Source organism: Capricornis sumatraensis, chromosome 7, assembly GCF_032405125.1.
Source record: "Capricornis sumatraensis isolate serow.1 chromosome 7, serow.2, whole genome shotgun sequence".
NCBI lineage: Eukaryota > Metazoa > Chordata > Mammalia > Artiodactyla > Bovidae > Capricornis > Capricornis sumatraensis.
Genome location: NC_091075.1, coordinates 118,711,504 through 118,735,406, shown reverse-complemented (window position 1 = coordinate 118,735,406; position 23,903 = coordinate 118,711,504). Strand labels below are relative to the sequence as shown.

The following is a 23,903-nucleotide window of genomic DNA, read 5'->3' as shown; positions in this document are numbered from 1 at the left end:
GGAGTGTTGGTTTGGAGTCTGGAGGGAGACCCTGACTGAACGTCGTTTCCGCCCCGAGAGCACTCCTGGGTGGGTGCAGGCAGGAGCAGCTTGCCAGCAGCATCCAGTGTAGGAGCGGGCGCCTTCCAAGTGCCCACCTGCTGCCCCAGGTCACAGGCAGGGGCTTTTGGGAGTGGGGGTGGCCCAGAGTCGGGGAGGAAGGTGGTGGCTGGAGGGGCGTAGAGCCTCGCTTTGCAGAGGGGAGTGGCAGGCGGCGTGGGCCATGGACCTGGGCGCCACGTGCGGGGCCCTGGAGGGCGTGGCGTCAGAGGCGCTTTGAGCCGGCGGCGCCTGGCCTCCCGAGGGGCCCTGGGTACTGTGAGCGGCCGAGGTAGCCTGCAGAACATTGTACAGACCCCGCGCTGCCCTGTACATTCTCCCTGGTGGCGCCCGGCCCCCGTCGGGGGTGGGAGTTTTGTAGACTGTACAGAAATCGGCCCCCTATTTTCTTGCAGCTCTCAGATTTTGTTAATCTGGATAATACAGACAGACGTAAAGTGTTTTAGCAAAATGGAAAACAAAGCTGTGCCTTTCTCCTCTTTCTGTTCGGTTTGATGTCGGTTCGGGGTGGCCTTAGGTGGTGAGGGGTGTGGCGGGGCTGCAGCCGGCCTGGGGCCTGGCGGGTCGAGTTCTTGTCCGGTGGTGGCTCTGGGATGCTGCAGGCTTCCTCCGACCCTGTGCCTCTGGGGCCTCTGTCTCCGGTGGGGGTGCGGGGGCAGAGGCCCTCGTCGTCTGTTGGTGTGGACTGGAGCGCCTCGAGGGGGTCCCTCCTGGCAGGGGTGTGGCCCCTCCTGTCTCCTGGTGTCTGTTCCTGCTGCGTGGCCCCCGCCTCACCCCTGCAGACGGCCCAGAGGGTGCTGGGCACAGGCTGGGCCCTCAGCCTCCCCTTGTGCCCTTTGTTGCTGCCAGGACGGATGCCAGGAGGGGTGTGGCAGGGTGGCCATGTGTCCGGAATGCTGTTGTCCAGCCACCGCCCGGCCCTGAGGTGGGCAGAGGTGCCTGTGTGCCCCAGGCTGGGTGTGTGCTGAGCCCGGGTCGAGACCCCTGCCCGGCCAGCGTGCGGCCTGGGCTCCTGGGGGCAGGTCTCCCAGCCTCCCCCAGCCTGGGAGCTAACTGCTCCACAAACATGCACTGGGTTGTGAGTTTTATACCTTTGTAGAAATCCTGATGTCACTTCTTCTACCTCTGTGAAGCGTCGCCCCGGGGTCCTGCCTGGGGGTGTGTCTGGGCAGCTTCTCTGTGTTGGGCAGCCCTGGGCCCCTCCTGGCCCTGCCGACTCCCGGGCCTCCCTGGGCTGGAAGGCCAGCCCTGGGCCTGGCACCGCACTCAGGGGTCCGGCTTCCAGCCCGCAGAAGCGGGAGGCGGAGCCTGAGCACATCTTTGTTAGATGGACCTGAAGCGCTGGCCCGATGGGCCCGTCCCGGTCCCGGGACCCGGAGCGGCTGAGGCTCCAGCGCTGTTGTACGGCCTCCAGTGTCCTGGCCCGTGGCCGGCAGGCCTTGGCCGGGTAAAGGCTCTTCAGGCAGCTGGTCCTGAGGGCGGGTGGTCAGAGCGGGGGTGTGTTGGGGCCAGCCGGGTGGTCTGGCCCCACGCAGGGCCATGGTGGTGTCCCCCCGGGTCCCTCCGTCTGTGTCGGGGCTGGTCTCCCCCTGCTGGCCCAGGGCGGGGTTGGGGGCGGACAGATGAGGGGCTTGGACCAGGAGGCCACATGGTCCCGGGGCCCCCATCCTGCTCTGGGGGTCCTTTCTCAGAGATGGTCCTTGGGGGTAGGGGGCTCCTTCCTGGGTCTGGCAAGGGCTTGGAGGTTCTCTGGGCCCCCGGGCCTGCCTCTGACCTCCGGCGGGCATGCTGGAAGTGTGGGTGCAGCCGTCTGCCTGCCCGTGGGGGCTGTCGGTGTTGGGGGCTGCTGGTTGGTGGCCTGGGCCCTCCCTGCGCGTGCTGCGTGCCGCCTCTGCCTTCGTGTCTGTCCACAGCCGCAGCCGTGCGACATTCCGGCCCCTGAACCTGAGCTGGTGGCCCTGGGGCCTTTTGGGAGTTGAGTTCTGGGCCGAGCGCGGGCAGACCCTGGCCTGAGTTTGCTCGGGGTGCCGACGACAGGCTTCTGGCGGCGGCGTGAGGTCCGCTGACTACCAGTGTCGGATGCGGTTTCTTAACAGCAATAATCAGCCGCTTCGGAGAAGGGGTGTGCCTGTGTGTGCGTGTGTGCCTGTGGGTAGGTGCACACACGTGTGCCTCTGTGTGTGTGCACGTGTGCAGGGGGAGAACCTGGTGTCTGAGGGCTCCGGGGTGCTGGGGGTGCTTGGCCGGGGCGGGTTTGCCCCGAGGCCTCATCCGCTCTCCTCTGGCCCGGCTAGCCTGGGTCCCAGCCCTCCTTCCTCCTGGGCTGAGGCTGCTGGACAGGCCCGCATGCAGCGGGGGTGCCCGGGGTGAGCTTTTGCCCGGGGCACTGGCACTGTGGGGAGGATGGCCAGGGCAGGGACGCTCGGGGACACTCTGCGGACTGGTGGAAGTCAGATCTGGGGACGGGGGCCCAGGCGGGCTGCTGTCACTGGCTGAGTCCACCGTCGGTGTGGTCTGTGGGAGGGCCCCAAGGGGCACCGAGTTCCGGGGGCGCAGGCTGCCGGGCAGGGGGTCCCTGTGAGCTGCAGGGGGGGGGCCGCAGCCATGGCCCTGCGCCTGCCCGGCCCCCAATGCTGCTGTTTTTCAATAAAACTCGAGCTGATGGAACCACGGTCCATGCTTTCTTGCCGCGTCCTCTGTGTAACACTGGGCCCGGAAGGGCTCCTCCCTGAGGTACTGGGCTTCCCCCCGACCCCAGGGCGGGGGTCGGTGGTGGGGCGACCCGTGGGCAGGGGAGGCCCCCTGCTCCTATGTCCGTGGCCCCGACCCAGCTGCCCTGCGTCTGCCTGCCTGTCTGATGCTCCTTGGAGCCGTGGGCTCACAGGATGGGGTGAGGGGTGAGGCTGGGTGGGACCCCCAGGTCCTGTAAGGAAGGGCCATGGTGGGGGTTGGGGTGTCAGCCAGGGATGGGGGCGCTAAGACCCCGGGGGGAGGTGCCCACCAGTGTGATGGCCCCCATTGCTGTCCCCTCCTGCCGGGGCTGCCTTCGGGGTTGGGGCGCGCCCCCTCTGCCCTTGGGGTGTCTGGCACGCCCCCTTCTCTGAGCCTGACTGGGTCCTGCCTGCCCACGGGGCTGCCCGCACGCACAGGGGCCCAGCCTGGCCCCAGGACGGCGCTCCCAGGGCGGCTGCTGGTCGGCACGAGGTCCTCCACAAGAGGAAGCAGGGGTCTCTGCCTCTGCGGTGACGGCATGAAGATGGGCTGTTGCTCAGACGCCAACACACGCTGGACGCAGTGGCATGGGGGGGCCCCGCGCCCCCCACGAGGGTCAGGCGTGGCCCTCAGGCCCTGCATGCCCCAGGAGACCAGTGACAATGATTTGAAGCATGAGAAAAACAGGCCCGGGCACGGTGAGCGGTGACGACCCCGTCACCCGGAAGAGTGAGGCCGTGCCCGTGGGCTCGAGTCGCTGTAAGGCCAGGGTCCAGGCCAGGCGCGGGGGGCCTGCTCCCCTCCTGGAGGGGCTCACCTCGGCCCTGCCGGGTGAGCACCGTGCCCCCCTTGGAGGGGGCTCTCAGAGTCGGGACCCAGACCAGGACGCAGGGGCGAGGCTGCACGGGGGGAGGGGAGCCCTGGGGTGAGCTGGGGTGGGGCAGGCCTGCTGGGGCCCGTCCAGTGAGGAGACCTCGCCGGCCGCAGTGTCCCTGTTGTCCAAGGTGGGGCGTCTGCTCAGGCCGCGGAGGGGCTCTGGGGTGCTCAGGCCAGACCCTCCCTTAGCCCCGGGGTGCCTGTGAGAAGTGGCTGGCAAGTGGCTGGCGAGTGCCTGGGCACAGGCCCCTCTGGCCCTCAGGAGGGTGGTCGGGCCATGCTCTCCACCCAGCGCACTGCCACCTGTGGGCCCACTTGGGGGCTCTGGGAGCCAGGCTGCTGGCTGCTCCCGGCTCCTGCGAGTGCTGCGCAGCTGCCCGGTGGGGGCACCCAGAGCGGCCCAGGCGCTTGTCCTGACCAAGGAGCCGAGGGCTGCGGGCACGGTTTCCCACCCCCAAGAAGGATTCACACGGACAGGTCAGGACAGCTCCTCCAGAGGCGTTTACTGCAGGTGGCCCCAGGGGAAGGTAGCTGTGACCACGCATGAAGCTCCAGCCTCGGGGAGGCCGGACCGCTGGCTGGTGGACGCAGGCTCTCTTCTCCACTGTTGCCTGGGGCTACGGACCGAATGAAGGCAAAAAATGCAGGCGCGGAGGTTGGTGCTCCAGGGCTGGCGGGGGCCCAGCTGTTGCTTGGAGACTCAGCGGGATGTTGGTGGGGCCGGGGGTCCCCTGCAGGGGCACCAGGTGTCCCCACGAACGGCCCACACTCAGGCTCACCTTCAGGGGCACCTGTGCAGGCAGCAGACGTGGGTGCCCGGCCTTCCCGCCACCTCCCGGGCCCCCTGGCAGGCAGACCAGGGCCCATGGTGCACAGGCAGCCCCTTGCTCAGACACGTGACTAGGCACCCTGGCAGCTCTGCTAGGAACAGACGCACACTCACACACACGCATGTGCACACACACACACTCATACACACATTCACACTCATACACACACATGCACACACACATTCAGACGCATACACTCACGCACTCACACGCACCCACACTCTGATATATGCACACACACATACACACACACTCAGACATACGCACACATACACACACTCAGATACACATACATGCACTCACATGCACACACACACATTCAGACACATACACTCAGGCACTCACACACAGGCATACATGCTCTTGTACACACATTCACACACGCAGATATACATGCACACACGCATATGCACACACATGCACACACATTCAGACATACACTCACGCACTCACACGCACCCACACTTTCAGATATACGCACACACATACACTCACACACACGCATACGCACACACATACACTCATACACACATTCACACTCAGATACACATGCACACACACATTCAGACACATACACTCAGGCACTCACACTCAGGCATACATGCTCTTGTACACACATTCACACACGCAGATATACATGTACACACACACATATGTACACACACACATTCACACTTTCAGAGACACACATGCACACACACATTCAGACACATACACTCACGCACTCACACGCACCCACACTTTCAGATATATGCACACATACAGTCACACACACACGCACACACATACACACATTCACACTCATACACATGCACACACACATTCAGACACACACACTCTCAGATATATGCACACATACACACACACACGCATATGCACACATACACACACACTCTCAGATACACACACATGCACTCATGCACACACACATATTCAGACATACACTCTCAGGCACTCACACACAAGCACACATGCTCTTATACACACATTCACACACTCAGATATACATGCACACACATGCACACTCACACACAGATACATGCACTCACACGGACATGCACACATAATCATATACACACCCACACACTCAGATACACACACATGCACACACATACACTCTCAGGCACTCACACATATGCACGCACACTCATACACACATTCACACACAGTCTCAGATACACACACATGCACACACACATATTCAGACACACACTCTCATGCACTCACACAGATGTGCACACACACTCCTACACACTCTTACACACACTGGCAGGCTTACAGGCTCCGGCATACCCACCCTGTCGTTGACGCCTCAACCTTGGCTGAGCCCCTCACCTGCCAGGGCCTCTGTGTGGCAGGGAGGCCTTAGGGGCTGGGCCAGGTGAGGGGCTCAGGGATGGGGGGTGTCCCGGTGCCCTGTGGGCCCCTGGGGGATCGGCTGGCTCCAAGGTGTGCAGAGGGCCCTGGAGAGCTCCCCCTGAGACCTGATCCTGAGCGGGCCCTGACCACAGCTCAGCAGCTCCTTCCCCAATGGAGGGTGGAGGGCACTGCAGTGGCCACCCCGGGGGTTACCAGTGGGGTGAGGTCAGGCTTCCTGGGCTTCCAGGGGGCCTCGGGGTCCCCACGTCTCCACCCACCAGGAGAACAAGCACAGACCACCCTGGATGACGGGTGGTCCCGCCCCTGGCTGGGCCCGGGGGCGCTCCTTCATGCTGCCAAGCTGCCACCCACAGGGCGAGGTCAGGGTGAAGTGAACAGGGGACGGTGCACAGAGCAGGCTGCTCCCAGAGGAGCTGAGGGGAGACCGGCCCTTTCTTGCCACCCTTCCAGCGGCTCCAAGCTGCCTGCAGCGCCTTCGGGGGGCGGTCTGCACGGCTTCGAGGCCTCCCGCCCCCTTGTTACCCCTCCACCTCCCGCACCTCCTGGGGGAGCCTGGACCCAGAGCTCTTCCCACGAGGACCTGGGGCCCCTCTGAGGGCTGCCCGCCAACGCTTTGGCTGGAATGGGCCTGGCGGGGGCTGGGGGAGGGCTGGCAGGGCTGAGCGTGGCCCGCGGCTCCACCGCTCACCTGCAGCTGCAGCTCCAGCGCCGGCACGTGCTGCAGGGCCTCCATGGTTCCCTGGACAAGGGCTGGACAGAGCAAGATGGAGGCTGCTTGAGCCCACGGGCAGAGCCGCGCCAGGACACTCGGCCCTGGCTCCCCAGTCCCCCTGGGTCCACAGGCTCCCCCCGGGTCCACAAGCTCCCCTAGTCCACACGGTCCCCCCGGGTCCACAGGGTCCCCCGGGTCCACAGGGTCGCCTGGGTCCACAGGGTCCCCCCGGGTCCACACGGTCCCCCCGGGTCCACAGGGTCGCCCGGGTCCACACGGTCCCCCCGGGTCCACGGGGTCGCCCGGGTCCACACGGTCCCCCGGGTCCACGGGGTCGCCCGGGTCCACATGGTCCCCCTGGGTCCACGGGGTCCCCCAGGTCTGCAAGCTCCCCTAGTCCACACGGTCCCCCCAGGTACACACAGTCCCCCCGGGTCCACACGGTCCCCCGGGTCCACAGGTCCCCCCGGGTCCGCACGGTCCCCCTGGGTCCACGGGGTCCCCCGGGTCCCCCCGGGTCCACACGGTCCCCCCGGGTCCACAGGGTCGCCCGGGTCCACACGGTCCCCCCGGGTCCACGGGGTCGCCCGGGTCCACACGGTCCCCCTGGGTCCACGGGGTCCCCTGGGTCTGCAAGCTCCCCTAGTCCACATGGTCCCCCCGGGTCCACACGGTCCCCCGGGTCCACAGGTCCCCCCGGGTCCACAGGCTGCCCCCGGGTTCCCACGGTCCCCCTGGGTCCACACGGTCCCCCCGGGTCCACAGGCTCCCCCTGGGTCCTCACGGTCCCCCCGGGTCCACACGGCCACAGTCCCCCGCCACTCCAGCAGCCTGGGTCCACACGGTCCCCCCGGATCCACACGGTCCCCCCGGGCCCACAGGCTCCCCCCAGGTCCACACGGTCCCCCCGCGTCCACACGGTCCCCCCGGGTCCACACGGTCCCCCCGGGTCCACACGGCCACAGTCCCCCGCCACTCCAGCAGCCCTGTGGCTCTCCCTGACGGCTTCCAGCTCCCACTGGCCACGTCCACAGCTCGTGCTGGAGGCACCTTAACTGGCCCAGCTCCAGGCAGTGGGGAGCAGGGCCCTTGGCCCCCAGGAGCACCATAGCCTCCCCACTTCTCTGCCGCTGCCCCTGCCCCCCACCCACTGACCCCCCCAACCCCCAGATGGCCAGGCTGGAGCAGCCCGGGTAGGATGGCCTGTGCCCCCGCCGAAACCCCTGTGAGGGTTCAGGTGGCAGCAAAGCTGCAAGGGCAGCTGGAGGCACTCGGGGCTGGGGGCCTGTCACTGGGGGAACTGGGACGGGAGCGGCCCGTGGCGGGGTCAGCCGGCTCGGGCTTCCTCAGCGTTTGCACCAAGCCCTGTGCCCCAGGACGAGAGGACATTCCTCCCGCCCCATGTCAGCTGACGCTTGGGTACAGAAACTGCAGGAGGCTGCTGCCTGGCCCCCACGGCCTCGGGGCTCACAGCGGCCTCGTGGGGCGCTGGGCCTGGGGCGCCTGAGCTGGCAGAGGACCCTGCTGGTGACGGGGCAGGGTGTGGGTCGGGCTGGGGGCCCCAGCCTGCTCTCCGGGCGCCGGCAGAGGCCCCGGCCTCCCTGGGGACTGCGGGGGTCCAGGGCTTCCCGCGGGGAGTCAGAGTCGGGACCTTGGCCCCTCACTGGGTGTGCAGGAGCCGCCAGGCCCTCGTGTGTCCCCGCCTTTGTGAGATGGACCCGCCGAGGGACCCCAAGTAAGCAGCGGGCGGAGCTGGTGCTCCTTGTGGTCACCCTCGCTCCGAGCCCGCGCCGCAGGGTCCCTGAGGGCAGGCACCCAAGTGCCATGCAGCCTCAGCTGGCGTCTGCCCCCTGGGCCCCACCGGGTGTGTCGTGCCCGCCCAGCGTTCAGAGACGAAAGCAGCCCGGGCCACACCAGGCTCACCTGCTTCGTGGTCCCTGGCTGGGTCGTGACCCCGGGGTGCCCCAAGCACAGCGCCAGGTGGTGGCTCCCGAGTGCGGGCGGGGGCCCCGTGTGTCTCAGGGAGCCTCGCCTCCCCGCCTGTCTTGGTGGCCAGCGGCTGCCCCCACAACAAGGGGGACAGGACTGTTCCTAACGGGCTCCCTCCAGACGTGGGACTTTCTCTTTCCTTTGTGACCACAGGGAGCCCACAGCATTCCCTTCAGATGGTTTGTTTCAGATTTGTCATTTCCAAATCCACAGCCACCATGTAGGATGGGACCCTGTGTGGGGTGGGTCTGCGCAGGGTGGGGTCCCTTGTAGGGTGGGGTCCCATGTAGGGTGGGGTCCCTGTAGGGGGGGTCCCGTGCAGGGTGGGGTCCCGGGTAGGGGGGGTCCCGTGTAGGGTGGGGTCCCGTGCAGGTGGGGTCCCATGTAGGGTGGGGTCCCATGTAGGGTGGGGTCCTATGCAGGGGGGGTCCATGCAGGGTGGGGTTCCGTGCAGGGGGGGGGTCCCGTGTAGGTGGGGTCCATGCAGGTGGGGGGTCCATGCAGGGTGGGGTTCCGTGCGGGGGGGGGGGTCCCGTGTAGGGTGGGGTCCCGTGTAGGGTGGGGTCCCGTGCAGGGGGGGTCCAGCCAGGGTGGGTCCAGCCAGGGTGGGTCCCATGTAGGGTGGGGTCTGTACAGGGTGGGTCCCTGCAGGGTGGGGTCCCATGCAGGTGGGGTCCTTGTAGGGTGGGGTCCTGTGCAGGGGGGTTCCGTGCAGGGTGGGTCCGCGCAGGTGGCCTCCCCACTGGCAGGCTGGTCCCTGGAGGTGCAGCACTGAGGCCTGGAGTCTCCTCTTTACAGGCAGGTCTGCAGGCGGGTGGTGGTGGGGGGTTTGGCCAGTTGTCGCCCAAGACCCGGGGGAGCAGGGGACCCAGCCCTGAGACCCTTGCCCGGCCTCCCCCCTCCACCAGTGGGGCCGGGCCATCTGCTCCTGCACTCATGGGAGGCGGGAGGGGCCCCACGGCTTCGGGCACGGTTGCCGTGGCAGGAGGCCTAGGCCCCCTCGAGGACAGAGTCGGGGGCCAGGCTCTGGGCCGACAGCCGGGGGGCGGCCCCTGCTGCTCTCCGGCAGCCCGGCTCCCACAGCGGGGGCCCCAGTGCTGCCCCCATCTTCCGGGGCCCCCAGCAGGGCACACAGTGTTCTCTGGGGGCTGCTGGCCGAGGTGCGGCCCTCTGGGCCTCTCAAGGGCCCCTAGACCAGCCTGGGCATTCTGCAGGTGCCCCTTGCAGCGGGTAGGGAAGGGGCCTGTGAGTCCCCCAGGAGAAGCTTTAACTATTCCTGAAACAGGAGCAACCCCAGCCCCTGGGGGCTCACCCGTGAACTCAGGAAGCTGTGAATCCTCCACTTCAAACAGCAGCTCATCGTGAATCTGGGCAAGCAACCTGCAAGACACGTGGGGAGGAGACGCCCTGGTGTTTGGGCCTCTGCCTGTGCCCGGCAGCGGCCGTGGGGCAGGGGGCGGGTGCCCGGGGGTGTGCGTGGTGCCCCACAGCGCTGGCACCAGCAGCCCAGGGGGCTGAGGCTCGCGGGAGTGGGAGGACCAGGGTGGGGAAGCAGCTGGGGTCACCGCTCTGTCACAGGCCAGCCTCTGGGAGGAGAGAACGGGGCTCGGGAGGGAGGCACCTGTGGGGAGCAGGTCAGCACGAGGGCCTGGGGCCCTGCCTGCCCCCTCCCCCAGAGGAAGCTGAGGACATGCTGGGGCCGAGCCTTTGAGAAGAGCCCCTCTCCCCACCCGGGACTTCCCTGGGGTCCAGCGCTTAAGAATCTGCCTTCCGGCACAGGGGATGTGGGCTCCATCTCGCATCAGGGGACTGAGGGTCCACATGCCTCAGAGCAGCCAAGCCCACAAGGCACAGGCACCCAGCCCAAGCACAGACCCCGTGTGTCGCAGCTACGGCTCGGCGCGGCCAAACACGAACAAACGGATGAACACACGCGGAAAGAGAGGGGCTGAAGACCCCACCTGCTGCTGCTCAGCCAGCTGCGCAGTCGTGTCTGACTCTGCGGCCCCATGGACCACAGCATACCCGGCTTCCCTGTCCATCACCAACTCTCGGAGTTTGCTCAAACCCATGTCCGTTGAGCCAGTAAGGCCATCCAACCATCTCACCCTCTGTCATCCCCTTCTCCTGCCCTCAATCTCTCCCACCATCAGGGTCTTTTCCAATGAGCTGGCTCTTTCCAATAGACGTTAGAGGAGCCCCCAAGACCATCACAGGGGCAGGACCCCAACAGGGACTGATCTCTAGCTCTGAGTGACCTCTCAGAGGCCACTCTGCGGGCACACGACCCCAGCCAACAGCCTGGGCACCTCAGAGCTGTCCTCTGAGCCACTTCCTGCCCTGAGACACCACCGCACTCCCTACCCTGCACCCTGGACTCGGGGCCCTGGGGCTGAGCCGCAGGGGAAGGGTTCGCGCCCACTCCAGCCCCCTCCGCTGGGTGGGTACTGGCTCCATGCCCTCTCTGAGCGCCCTCAGGCACCCCCTGGAGAGGGTCTGTCCCCACCCACCTCGGGGTACATGGACGCCGCGGTGGGAGGAGGTGTGGGAGCACTGTTGAGGGGCTGGGGTCCTGGGGGGACTTGTGCTCACGTGCTGTGTGCCTGGGGTGGGGGTGGAGGAGGGGGGCACCCCAGGCATCAGGCCCTGCAGCTCTGCGTGGCCGCCCAGGACCTGGCCTGCTGGGGCCGTGAACCTGGCCCTGGAACCAGCCCCTGGCTTGGCAGATGGAGGAGACGCCCCCTGAGCGCTCAGGGAGGGGACGGCGGTGTGGTACCCACGGCCCTCAGCAGGGTGGGCAGCCTGCCCTCTGTGTGAGCCTGCCTCTGCTTCCAGCTGCGTCCCAGGGAAGGGGCCACCCCCTGCCCTCATCCCCGCACGGCCTGTCCGCAGCAGGCACAGAGCTCGCAGGAAGGGCAGCACACTGTGGCGAGGTGCGGTCCCCCCCATCCCCGACAGTGGGCAGCAGGGTGGTGGGTCTTGGCTGGAGGCAGGGAGCTTCAAGACCAAGAGGCACAGGCCACCTGGGCCCACTCGCCCCTTCTCTGGGGCCTGGTGGGGTGGCAGTGAGGCTGGGCCCCCACCACCGGCGGTGGGGGCCCGCTAACTCCCAGGAAGGCTCTTTAAAAGGCTAACTTGCGGGGGGATGGGGGTCAGGTACACCTTCTATCACCACTCGCTCCTCACTGTGCCTGCGAGGTGCTGTGACTGCCGGAGCAGCCACCCCCATGCTGGCACCAAGAGGCGAAAGGCCAAGGAGCCAGAGGGGCCTCAGCCTGCCGCCCTGAGCCTCTGAACCAAAGCCAGCGCTGGCGCTGGACTCCTGCCCGTGGGGACAACCCACCTGGGGGACGGAGCTACTGGGACCAGGCACCTGCAACCCAGCTTCCTAGGGGTGTGCGGGAGCGGATTCACCCACAGGGCACGTGGGGTCCACGGGGAGCGGGCTGGGGGCCGGCAGACCCCAGGCTGGGGGCTGGAGTTTTCTGCACAGCCTTGGGATCATGGCTGGCGCGCGGTCCTCCCGGAAGACAGCCCAGCCGGCGGCATCAGCACTCGCTCTCTGAAGCCGACGCCAAGGCCTCTGCTGTGCTCTTAGGCTCCCAAGGGGACTGAGAGTTCCGAGGGGCAGAACTCAGAATAGGCACTTGTAACTTCTTCCAGATTTAGCAGCAAGAGTTCTCACACTTCCCGAAATCACACGGTGAACTTCTGAGCTGCTGGTGCGGCCGAGACCGAACCGCAAGGCCGTGAGTCACTCACACCTCGCTCCACAGCTGACTGCAAGGTCACTGTACTTCCAACTGCAAACTGGGGCACGGGAGGTGCCCCAAGTGGGTGGTGAGCGCGGGTGTCAGACCCGCTGCTTCCTGGGAAGCCAGCTGATGTCCCGTCCACTCGTCCTGCACTGACGGCAGGCCAGGCTGCACAGAACGTGCTCCCGTGGAGACGCCCCATCAGAGCCGCAGCCCGTCTCCTGTCTGTGCCCAGGGCGGCTCCCCTCCAGGTCAGCCCAGCCCTGAGTGCTGAGAGTGCAGGAGGCCTGGCTGCAGGCCTTGAGGGGCAGCGAGGCCCTCGCCCTCTGTCACGCTGACGCTCAGGGCTCCCTCCTGCTGTGGGCTGACTGGCCGCCCCCGGGAGGAGGCAGCTCACGGCCTGGTGCTCACAGGCAGCTGCTGTCGGACAGGTGCCTGGAGGATGCGGACCCTGGGGGCCACAGGGCCAGCTGCTGGGAGGCTCGTGTCCACCCCGGCAGGGGCGGTCGACACATCCTGGGGCTGCAGCGCCCGTGGGGCTCGGCCTGAACGCCTGTGTCGTGGGCGGCCCAGGTCCCTGTGCCCTCGCGTCCCGTGAGGCCGCCTCTCGCTGCCTGGTGGGCCCAGTTGTCTCCTCTGTCACCCGGGCACCTCCGCTGCCCCTCCTGTGGCCGGAACCTCAGGGGCCCAGGTGCGTCTCAGCCTGATGGGGCCCTGGAGTCGCTGCTGCCTTCAGGAGGGCAGAGAGCAGAGGGCAGAGGGCTGCCCGTGTGGAGAGATGAGCCTGCAGTCCTATACCCCAGGCAGAGGGGCAGGGAGGGTCCTCTGGAGGCCATGTTGCCGCCGAGGGGCTGCGGGCCTCTGAGAGCCCAGGGTGAGGAGGTCCCATGCTGGTCCAGGTCGGGTGAGCTGGGCCGTGTCGCGATGCATTCCCAGCCTCACTTCTCTGCACGTGTGAGTTGGAATGCACAGTCCCCAAGCTTCCCTCCAGCCCCGACATGTTCTAAGACCTGGGAGGCCTGTCCCCCGTAAACAGAGAGGAAGGGGCTCCTTGGGCAAGGGCGGTGTGGGGGTCAGGAGCCCCCGGCCTTCCACCGCAGCCCGTGGGCAGCGAGCGGGGTTGGCCCCGTGGCTCCAACCCGGTGAGGGCGTGTTGGCAGTCCAGGCAACGTGGCCCGGCCTGGGCTCCGGGCACCTGGCGCATGCCTGCCCCTCCACCGTGTGGCCACGTTCTTGGGCACAGTGTGGATGCCCTTCTAAAGCGGTGGGATGCGGTCGACGTGTCTTGTTTCAAAACATGTTTCTTGCAGACAGTGGGCAGAGGTGCCCGCGTGCTTCTGAATTCCTCTAAACAGCCCCAGACCCTCGTCTGCCAGCACCCCTCCCGTGGCCTGCAGAAACTTCCTGGACCTACAGCAGCACGAGGCAGAGCAGGCCCTGGTTTCCAGCCGCTGCCAAGACGGAGAGCGGGCCCGGGCCGCGCACACCCTCGGCCAGGTCACCCCCGGAAACGACACCTCCCTCCAGGCCTGGGTGCCGGTGCTCCTCCCCAGGCTGTGAGGTGACCCACGGCCAGGGTGCAGGGCTGGCGCGGGCCCACAGGGCTGGGCGAGAGCGTCCCCCTCCCGCGCTGGGGTGCGACACCACGTTCCTGGGCCAGGGCTCTGCCCAGGACGTGTTGCTCTACGGCGGCGCCGGAATCACCGAGAATGCAGGCTCCTTTGGTGCCCTGCACACGGGATTGTTGGTGCTGTCTTTCTAAATTCCGAGAACAGACTTTTGGACTCAGTGAGAGAAGGCGAGGGTGGGATGATTTGAGAGGATAGCAGTGAAACACGTACATTCAGTTCAGTTCAGTTCAGTCGCTCAGTCGTGTCTGACTGTTTGCGATCCCATGGAGTGCAGCACGCCACGCCTCCCTGTCCATCGCCAATTCCTGGAGTTTACTCAAACTCATGTCCATCGAGTCAGCGATGCCATCCAGCCATCTCATCCTCTGTCATCCCCTTCTCCTCCAGCCTTCAATCTTTCTGAGCATCAGAGTCTTTTCCAATGAATCAGTTCTTCGCATCAGGTGGCCAAAGTATTGGAGTTTCAGCTTCAGCATCAGTCCTTCCAGTGAATATTCAGGACTGATTTCCTTTAGGATGGACTGGTTGGATCTCCTTGCAGTCCAAGGGACTCTCAAGAGTCTTCTCCAACACCACAGTTCAAAAGCATCAATTCTTTGGTGCTCAGCTTTCTTTACAGTCCAACTCTCACATCCATACATGACCACTGGAAAAACCATAGCTTTGACTTAGACGGACCTTTGTTGGCAAAGTAATGTCTTTGCTTTTTAATATGCTATCTAGGTTGGTGATAACTTTCCTTCCAAGGAGCAAGCATCTTTTAATTTCATGGCTGCAGTCACCATCTGCAGTGATTTTGGAGCCCAAGAAAATAAACTCTGCCACTGTTTCCCCATCTATTTCCCATGAAGTGATGGGACCAGATGCCATGATCTTAGTTTTCTGAATGTTGAGCTTTAAGCCAACGTTTTCGCTCTCCTCTTTCACTTTCATCAAGAGGCTTTTTAGTTCCTCTTCACTTTCTGCCATAAGGGTGGTCTCATCTGCATATCTGAGGTTATTGATATTTCTCCCGGCAATCTTGATTCCAGCTTGTGCTTCCTCCAGCCCAGCGTTTCTCATGATGTACTCTGCATAGAAGTTAAATAAGCAGGGTGACAATACACAGCCTTGACGCACTCCTTTTCCTATTTGGAACCAGTCTGTTGTTCCATGTCCAGTCCTAACTGTTGCTTCCTGACCTGCATACAGATTTCTCAAGAGGCAGGTCAGGTGGTCTGGTATTCCCATCTCTTTCAGAATTTTCCATAGTTTATTGTGATCCACACAGTCAAAGGCTTTGGCATAGTCAATAAAGCAGAAATAGATGTTTTTCTGGAACTCTCTTGCTTTCTCCATGATCCAGCGGATGTTGGCAATTTGATCTCTGGTTCCTCTGCCTTTTCTAAAACCAGCTTGAACCTCTGGAAGTTCATGGTTCACATACTGTTGAATCCTGGCTTGGAGAATTTTGAGCATTCTTTGACACTGCCTTTCTTTGAGATTGGAATGAAAACTGACCTTTTCCAGTCCTGTGGTCACTGGTGAGTTTTCCAAATTTGCTGGCATATTGAGTGCAGCACTTTCACAGCATCATCTTTTAGGATTTGAAACAGCTCAACTGGAATTCCATCACCTCCACCAGATTTGTTTGTAGTGATGCTTCCTAAGGCCCACTTGACTTCACATTCCAGGATGTCTGGCTCTAGGTGAGTGATCACACCATCGTGGTTATCTGGGTCGTGAAGATCTCTTTTGTACAGTTCTTCTGTGTATTCTTGCCACCTCTTCTTAATATCTTCTGCTTCTGTTAGGTCCAGACCATTTCTGTCCTTTATCGAGCCCGTCTCTGCATGAGATGTTCCCTTGGTATCTATAATGTCTTGAAGAGATCTCTAGACTTGCTCTTTCTATTGTTTTCCTCTATTTGTTTGCACTGATCGCTGAGGAAGCCTTTCTTATCTCTCCTTGCTATTCTTTGGAACTCTGCATTCAAATGGGTATATCTTTCCTTTTCTCCTTTGCCTTTCACTTCTCTTCTTTTCACAGCTCTTTGTAAGGCCTCCCCAGACAGCCATTTTGCCTTTTTGCCTTTCTTTCTCTTGGAGATGCTCTCGATCCCTGCCTCCTGTACAATGTCATGAACCTCTGTTCATAGTTCTTCAGGCACTCTGTCTATGAGATCTAATCCCTTGAATCTATTTCTCACTTTCACTGTATAATTGTAAGGCATTTTAGTTAGGTCATACCTGAATGGTCTGATGGTTTTCCCTACTTTTTTCAATTTAAGTCTGAATTTGGCAATAAGGTACATAGGGCTTCCCTGATAGCTCGGTTGTTAAAGAATCTGCCTGCAATGCAGGAGACCCCGGTTCAATTCCTGGGTCAGGAAGATTCCCTGGAGAAGGGATATGCCAGCCACTCCAGTATTCTTGGGCTTCCTTTGTGGTGCAGCTGGTAAAGAACTCGCCTGCAATGTGGGAGACCTGGGTTCAATCCCTGGGCTGGGACGATTCCCTGGAGATGGGAAAGGTTCCCCACTCCAGTATTGTGGCCTGGAGAATTCCAGGACTGTATAGTCCATGGGGTCACAAAGCGCTGGACACGGCTGGGTGACTTTCACTTTCTCGTTACCTCATGGGGAACAGGTGACCAGCGCAAGTCCAATGCGTGACGCAGGGCACCCAAAGCCAGTGCTCGGGGCGGCCCAGGGGACCGGGGGGGGGGAGGGGGGCCCAGGGGACAGGGGGGAGGGAGGGGGTGACCCAGGGGACGGGAGGGGAGGGAGGGGGCGACCCAGGGGATGGGTCGGGAGGGAGGGGGGGGGGCCCAGGGGACGGGAGGGGAGGGAGGGGGCGGCCCAGGGGACGGGGGGGGGAGGGGGGCCCAGGGGACGGGGGGGGGGGCGGCCCAGGGGACGGGGGGGGGAGGGGGGCCCAGGGGACGGGAGGGGGGGGGCGGCCCAGGGGACGGGGGGGGGGGGGGGAGGGGGGCCCAGGGGACGGGAGGGGGGGGCGACCCAGGGGACGGGGGGGGGAGGGGGGCCCAGGGGACGGGAGGGGGGGGCGGCCCAGGGGACGGGCGGGGAGGGAGGGGGTGACCCAGGGGACGGGAGGGGAGGGAGGGGGCGACCCAGGGGATGGGTCGGGAGGGAGGGGGGGGGCCCAGGGGACGGGAGGGGAGGGAGGGGGCGGCCCAGGGGACGGGGGGGGAGGGGGGCCCAGGGGACGGGGGGGGGCGGCCCAGGGGACGGGGGGGGGAGGGGGGCCCAGGGGACGGGAGGGGGGGGGCGGCCCAGGGGACGGGGGGGGGAGGGGGGCCCAGGGGACGGGAGGGGGGGGCGACCCAGGGGACGGGAGGGGAGGGGGCGGCCCAGGGGACGGGGGGGGAGGGGGGGGGCCCAGGGGACGGGAGGGGGGGGGGCGGCCCAGGGGACGGGGGGGGGAGGGGGGGCGGCCCAGGGGACGGGGGGGGGAGGGGGGGCGGCCCAGGGGACGGGAGGGGAGGGAGGGGGGCGACCCAGGGGATGGGAGGGGAGGGAGGGGGGCGACCCAGGGGATGGGAGGGGAGGGAGGGGGCGACCCAGGGGATGGGTTGGGAGGGAGGGGGGGGGCCCAGGGGACGGGAGGGGAGGGAGGGGGCGGCCCAGGGGACGGGAGGGGGGGGGCGGCCCAGGGGACGGGAGGGGAGGGAGGGGGCGACCCAGGGGACGGGAGGGGAGGGAGGGGGGCGACCCAGGGGACGGGAGGGGGGGGGCGGCCCAGGGGACGGTGGGGGGAGGCGGGGGCGGCCCAGGGGACGGGAGGGGAGGGAGGGGGCGACCCAGGGGACGGGAGGGGAGGGGGTCGGCCCAGGGGACGGGAGGGGGGGGGCGGCCCAGGGGACTGGGGGGGGGGGAGGCGGGGGCGGCCCAGGGGACGGGGGGTGGGGGGGGCGGCCCAGGGGATGGGAGGGGAGGGAGGGGGGCGACCCAGGGGATGGGAGGGGAGGGAGGGGGGCGACCCAGGGGATGGGAGGGGGTTAGCGGCGAGCTCTGCAGAAGGCAGCCCAGTGCCCCGGGGGGAATCCCCTGCCCCAGGGGGTCCCCTGCCCCAGGGGGTCCCTGTGTCCCAAAGGGTCTCTGTGTCCCAGTGGGTCCCAGCGGCGGCAGGAGAAGGGTCCAGCTGTCCTCACCCCTGGGGACATGCTGCAGGCACGTGAGGGTGAGCACATGCCCCTCAGGGTGGGCCCGTGACACGCAGTGTTTCAGGAGCTTTCCCCACCTAACCCACTGCGCGCTTTGCCCCGGGTGGGGGCAGGCTGAGCCCCAGGGAGGGGTCCTCGGCAGGGCAGGCTCTCCCCATGGCCACCCGCCGAGCCGGAGGCCTCTAGGGTGAAGCGGGCAAATGTCCGTGGAGGCCAAGGTGGGAGGGGGAGACCAGGGGACTGTCAGGAGGGGACCCTGGAATCCGGGGGGAGAATTCACCCCCCCACCTGCGCCCAGGCTGGGACCTCGGGGGCCAGCAGGGCCTGGGTGGAGCACACCAGGGCAGAGCTGGAGCTGGGGCGGGCAGCAGGCCCACACCCCGTCCCGGGCCAGCGGCTCGCTCACTGACCTGGCCGTCAGGGTAGGCGACGTGGCCACAGCCGTGAAGACGCGGATCATGGCCATCTTGCAGAGGTCGGCAGCCGAGCCTGTGGGACCAAAGGGCTGCAGTTCAGGTGCTGTGTGAGGCCCGGCCTGCACCCTGCCGCCCGGGCAGGCAGGCTGAGCCGTCCACACCGTGGGGCGTGTGCCCCCGCACCCAGCAGGTCAGAACCTCGGGTCTCCCTCTGGCCTCTCTGCTCCTCTGGACCTGGCCCCTGGCCAGCTCCTCATCTGGAGGCTCCGCTAGGGAAGGCTCCCTCTCAGACGACCTCGGTCATGGCCAGGTTCATTTCCTTGGAGCCAGCGGACGGAGGTTCCTGTTTCCTGGGGGCCGTGGGCCTCTCCCTGGAGTGCGCTTGACTCCGCCATGGTCAGGGCCTCGGACTCTGGCCCCTAAACCTTCTCTCGAGGGCCCACCTGATCAGGCCAGGCCCCCCCGGGATGTCACACCTTGGCCTGGCGAGCTGAGGTCAGCTGACTGAGGACCCTGCAGACTCCCTTTTGCCTCATAACGCGGCTCCCCAGGAGTCCCGGGAGCAGGGTCTCAGCACGCTCACGGGTTCTGACTGCACCGTGTCCCCCGCACCGGCCGCAGGACGACGGGGCTGGGACTGAGGCCCTGGGTCATCCCTGCTCCCGCAGCCCGCCCGCCGTGTGGCCCTTGACCCTCGGCAAGCCTCAGGCTCCCAGTGTGCGGAGTGGGGCTGCCGTCGCAGCCCCAGGACATGGGCGGGGCCAGTCACACAGTCAGCGGGCACTCTGCGAGGTGGGGGCCAGCCTAGGGGAGCTGCTCATTCTGGTACCCAGCTCACAGTGGGTGTCTCAGCAGGTGGCTCTGCTCCTGGGATGAGACTGAAGCTCAGGTCTCCGTTCCTGGCCTTAAGCCCTTTGAAGTTCCCAGGTTCACAGAGAAACAAGCCTGCAGTCTGCGGGCCGCCTCCCCCCACCTCAGGGCAGCAGCTGCCCCCGGGGCACAGCGGGGTTGCTGGCCGTGCCCGCTGGTCTCTGCGGCCAGCCTGCTGGCCTCTCCATGGGGCTCGTGGGGACTCGGGGCCTGGGGACGCTCTGCCCTGGCTGGTTGTTGAGAGGCTTGCTGCCTTAGGAGGAGTGGGCGGGCTGAGAGGAAGTGAGGAGACCGGAGGGAAGCAGGGTGTGGCTGGGGGGCCAGGGCGGAGGTGGGGCAGTGTCCTCTCCGCTGGCCAAGCGAGGTGCGAGGCTGAGCCAGGGCAGCACCGCACCGGCCTCTCCGTGGGCTCGCCCTCCATCCCCCGCAGCCCACGCCTCCCGCTCCGGCTCTGCTGGGTGCCCCCTATGGCAGACGCCCCTCCCGGGCTCCGTCCCGCCTCCAGCCCTGCCTCTGGGCCTGGAGGCCTTGGCTCTCCACCCCTGAGCCCTGGGGTCACAAGTGGCGACGCGGCTGGGCTGCCAGGCTCCCGGGGCCTCCTGAGGAGGGTGCCGGGTGTGTGGACCGTGGTCACGCCCCTGCCTTCCCTCCGCCCGGAAGCCCAGGGGCTCCCAGAGCTGGAGGCCCGCACGTGGGCCCTCCACCCGCCTCCTGCACGGGTCCCTGGAAGGTGCGCTGGGCCCTTCCACACCTGCCAGGGGTGCAGCGAGAGTTTGGGCCAAGAGTCGTGGGACGGGTCTCTGACTCTAGCGCTGGTGGACCTCCAGGAGCATGCCTGCTGCCTGCAGAGCTGGCCTTGCAGGGGCCGCCCCGACAGTCGCCCGTCCGGAGGGGCTGAAAACCCGGGAGGAGAGGGGCTCCGGCACCTTGCACCACGAAGTTCACCGCCTGCCGCTCCGCCTGTGCCCGAAGCTGCGGGTCGTGAGCTCGGATCCTGGGCAGTGGCCTCCTGCGGCCCATGATGGACTCCACGTAGCCTGCGGTCCGGGAGGAAAGCAGGCGGAGGGCAGTGGGGAGCGGGAACGGCGCCCAGGGCCCTGCCCTCTGGCCGCAGCTGCTCCAGCGGAGGTCCAGCCCACCGCCCCGCCCCGCCCCGCCGCAGCCAGAGCTCCGCCCAGAGGCCTTCAGTCCGTGTCCAGCGCAAAACACGCTGTTCTGTGTGGACACGGATTCTGTGTCGGGAAGCGGGACAGAGGCGGCGGCCTGGGCTTGCCTACTGGCAAGCTTCGCGCCCTCTCTGACTTCTGTGATGCACTTAGATCTGATGTGGGACAGAAGGGTGATTTTTACACTAGAAGGTGAACAGCCACGTGGGGGACTTGGGTGCAGGAGGAATTCCAGACAGTGGCAGCTGGAACTGGGGAGGAAACATCAATCCTTAGTCTGCTCAGGGAGGGGTTGGGGGTCTGCGTCAGAGACCACATCCCTTACTCCAGGGCCAGGCTCCGTGGGCCCCAAGCTTCCGTCCCTGGGATCCTCTTTAGGAAGAAGAACCAAGAAGTGCCCTGTTGGTGATGCTCCTGACCGGTGAGGACGCTGGCTTTGCTCGGGGTTGGTAAGAACTAAATCCCCAGCTTGATCTTACACGTGTCTGGGGACTGGAAGAACCACTAGTATATGTGGTCATTACGAAAACGACCGTGTCCTGAGCACTGGCTACAGAGCGCCTAGTGAAGGCCGCCTCTGCCTCTGTGGTTTCCCAGGGGTTTCTGACTGCGTGCCGGGCACCGTGCTTCCTACGCCTGCATCGTCTGGGTGGACTTGCTCACTTGTGGGCCACGTCCCAGGGTTGGGGCTCCAGGGAAGCAATGAGCTCCTGGTGTCAGCACGGTGCCTGGCACTGGGTAGGCATTCAACACACGCGTGTGGCATAACTGAGCGTCACTATCTGTTCACATGTGCAACGCTGGGTCAGAGGACACCTGTGCTTCGCGCTGGGAAAAGGTACTGGGCAGGCCTGCAGGGCCTCCCTCGGAGGGGACCCTGGCCTCACCAGGCAGCTGGGGGCGGGGCGGGGGTCCCAGCTGGCACCTCCGCGAGCCCTGTGGACTCGGGAAGCGGCTGTCCCCTTGGTCTCCTCCTCTCCCTCTGGAAGCGGGCAACGGGGCCGCCCAGGCATCTGAGTCGTGGTGAGGACTAGGTCAGTGTGACGGGAGCCCGTCGACACCGGCCCACACCATACGGCACAAGGGCCTGCATCTGACTGTCTACACCCACGGTGGCTCCGTGGACTGATTCATTAACACTGCTTCTGTCACCGTCTAACATTTTGTAATCGGTAGCCTTTTGTCTCATCCAGCTATGGGGGGGTCACCCTCGGCCCAGGGAGCCTGAGGCCCGTGGGGCGCTCCTGGGGGTTAGAGATGGTTTGCCGGCTTCCTGGAGCCCCCAGGAGGCTGCCGCAGCTGAGCACTGACCTGGCCCCGCTCGGGCTGGTCAGCCCAGGGGGAGCCGTGCTCGCGGGCTCCCGAGAGAGGGCCAGCAGTGAGCCCCCGGGGCGGGGGTGGGCCCCGGGCCTGCTCTGGGACGCGCGCCGAGCCCCGCTCCGCGTCTGTTCCAGGAGCTGCCGCGGCGCCGACCTCCTCCCCCTTTCGTCTGCTCTGCTGCTCTTTGCCACGTGTCTCGGGTGGAGGACTGTCTTTTATGTCCACAGACTCGGCTTCCTTTTTGAAACACTTAGAAAAAATCCCTTCATCTTTAAATGGTGGCCACGTCTCACCGTTTTACAATGGGATACTTATACTGGCATTGATTTCTGAAATGTCTGTCCTTCACTTGGGACTTTTTAGAGCCCTACACTGGAGACCTCCCCGGTGGCCCAGCGGTTAAGACTCCGTGCTTCCACTGCAGGGGCGAGGGTTGGATCCCTGGTTGGGGAACTAAGATCCCCCGTGCCGTGAGGTGCACCCAAAGAAACAACTAAGAAAAGTAATCTCCAAGATTATTCAGGAATGCGGTGAGTCTTTCAAGTAGGCAGATGAACGGATGGCCTCAGATGCAGATATGAAGCTACCTTCCTATCCCACCGTGGTCACAGAACAGCTTCTATTTGATATCCTCGGAAATCTGTGGCCAGACTGTGGGCAAATTCTGTAGCTAAACCACAGCTTTCCATTTCCAGGTGCGGGACTCGCTCTCTCCGTGAGCCCGCCCACTCAGCATTTCCCACTCATGCCGGGGGGTGAGGCCTTGAGGAGGGCCTGGCTCTGGACCCTCCTCACATGGAGTTTGTGGTCCCACCTCCCCAGCGGGGCGGGCGCTCACCCGGCTCCAGTGGCCCCCACCCCCCACCAGAGGGGGGCCCGGGAGGAGGGGGCTGCTGCCCACAGCTTTGCTCGCAGCTGGCTCACCTGTCTGCTGACATCGAGCAATGGTTGCTTGAGTGAAGTCCTTTATTTTCTTGTACTTCTGCAGAAAGCTCTCCAAAAACCGGGCAGCTTCCTGAACAGGAACTCCGAGGCAAGCAGCAAGCCGGTCCTTCCCTGTGTGAGCAGAAACTCGGTCAGCAGTCAGCCTAACTCTGACCCCGTGGGGCCCAGGGGCACCAAGCAGTGACCAGCATGCGTGGAAGCGAGTCCACAGAGGCTCCGGAGAGACTTGGGGAGCCAAGGCCTGGTGGGCACCCCTGCCTCTTCTGACCGGTCAGGATGGTGCTGGCTTTTGGCTCCAGGATCTAAGTGCTTGGTGCTGGCCAGTCTGGACTGGGGCCTGGTAAACGCTCATTGATTAGAATGCTGACCAGGGCCTGGCAGGTGATTCGGGGGTGCGGGCCTGATCGCAGCCTGTCTAGAGGGAGGCCTGCCCCAGAGTTGGGGAGGCTGGGGAGTGTGGGTGCAGAAAGAGGAAGGGAGAGCCCCCGGGCCAGGTCAGGAGGGTATGCTGGTGGGGAGCTCCCTTCCAGGGGATTTTTTTTTTTTTTTTAACAAATACATCTGGTCCAGGCTAATATTTGGTTCTTTCAAATCAGTTCTTTTGGTGATCTGATAGCAAGATCTCTGGTCAGGATAGCACCCCAAGTTCCAGGACAGGACCCCAAGTTCAAGAACAGGACCCCACGTTCCAGGACAGGACCCAGAGTTCCAGCGTTGCACCCCAAGTTCCAGGACAGCACCCTGAGTTCTAGGGTGACACCCCAAGTTCTAGGATGACACCTGAGTTCCAGGACAAGTCCCCAAGTTCTAGGATAGAACCCCAAGTTCCAAGATGGCACCCTGGGTTCCAGGACAGGACCCAAGTTCCAGGACGGCACCCCGAGTTCCAGGACGGCACCCCGAGTTCCAGGACATCACCCAGAGTTCCAGGACAGCACCCCAAGTCCCAGGACAGCACCTTGAGTTCCAGGACGGCACCCCGAGTTCCAGGACAGCACCCCAAGTTCCAAGATGGCACCCCGAGTTCCAGGACTGCAC

The 23,903-nt window shown here is 64.9% G+C and overlaps 1 protein-coding gene across 1 annotated transcript in view; it reads right to left on the bottom strand.

The window, feature by feature from the left end:
* Positions 1-4,304: 4,304 nt before the first annotated feature.
* The window catches only part of POLN (DNA polymerase nu), a 142,448-nt gene continuing 122,849 nt past the window's right edge, over positions 4,305-23,903 (bottom strand). Inside the window, exons 19-24 of the mRNA XM_068974993.1 lie at positions 22,845-22,976; positions 20,361-20,471; positions 18,559-18,637; positions 9,911-9,978; positions 6,586-6,647; positions 4,305-4,478 (exon numbers count right to left, since the gene is read on the bottom strand). Coding sequence (XP_068831094.1) covers positions 4,305-4,478; positions 6,586-6,647; positions 9,911-9,978; positions 18,559-18,637; positions 20,361-20,471; positions 22,845-22,976 — 626 coding nt within the window. The remainder of the gene's footprint in view (positions 4,479-6,585; positions 6,648-9,910; positions 9,979-18,558; positions 18,638-20,360; positions 20,472-22,844; positions 22,977-23,903) is intronic.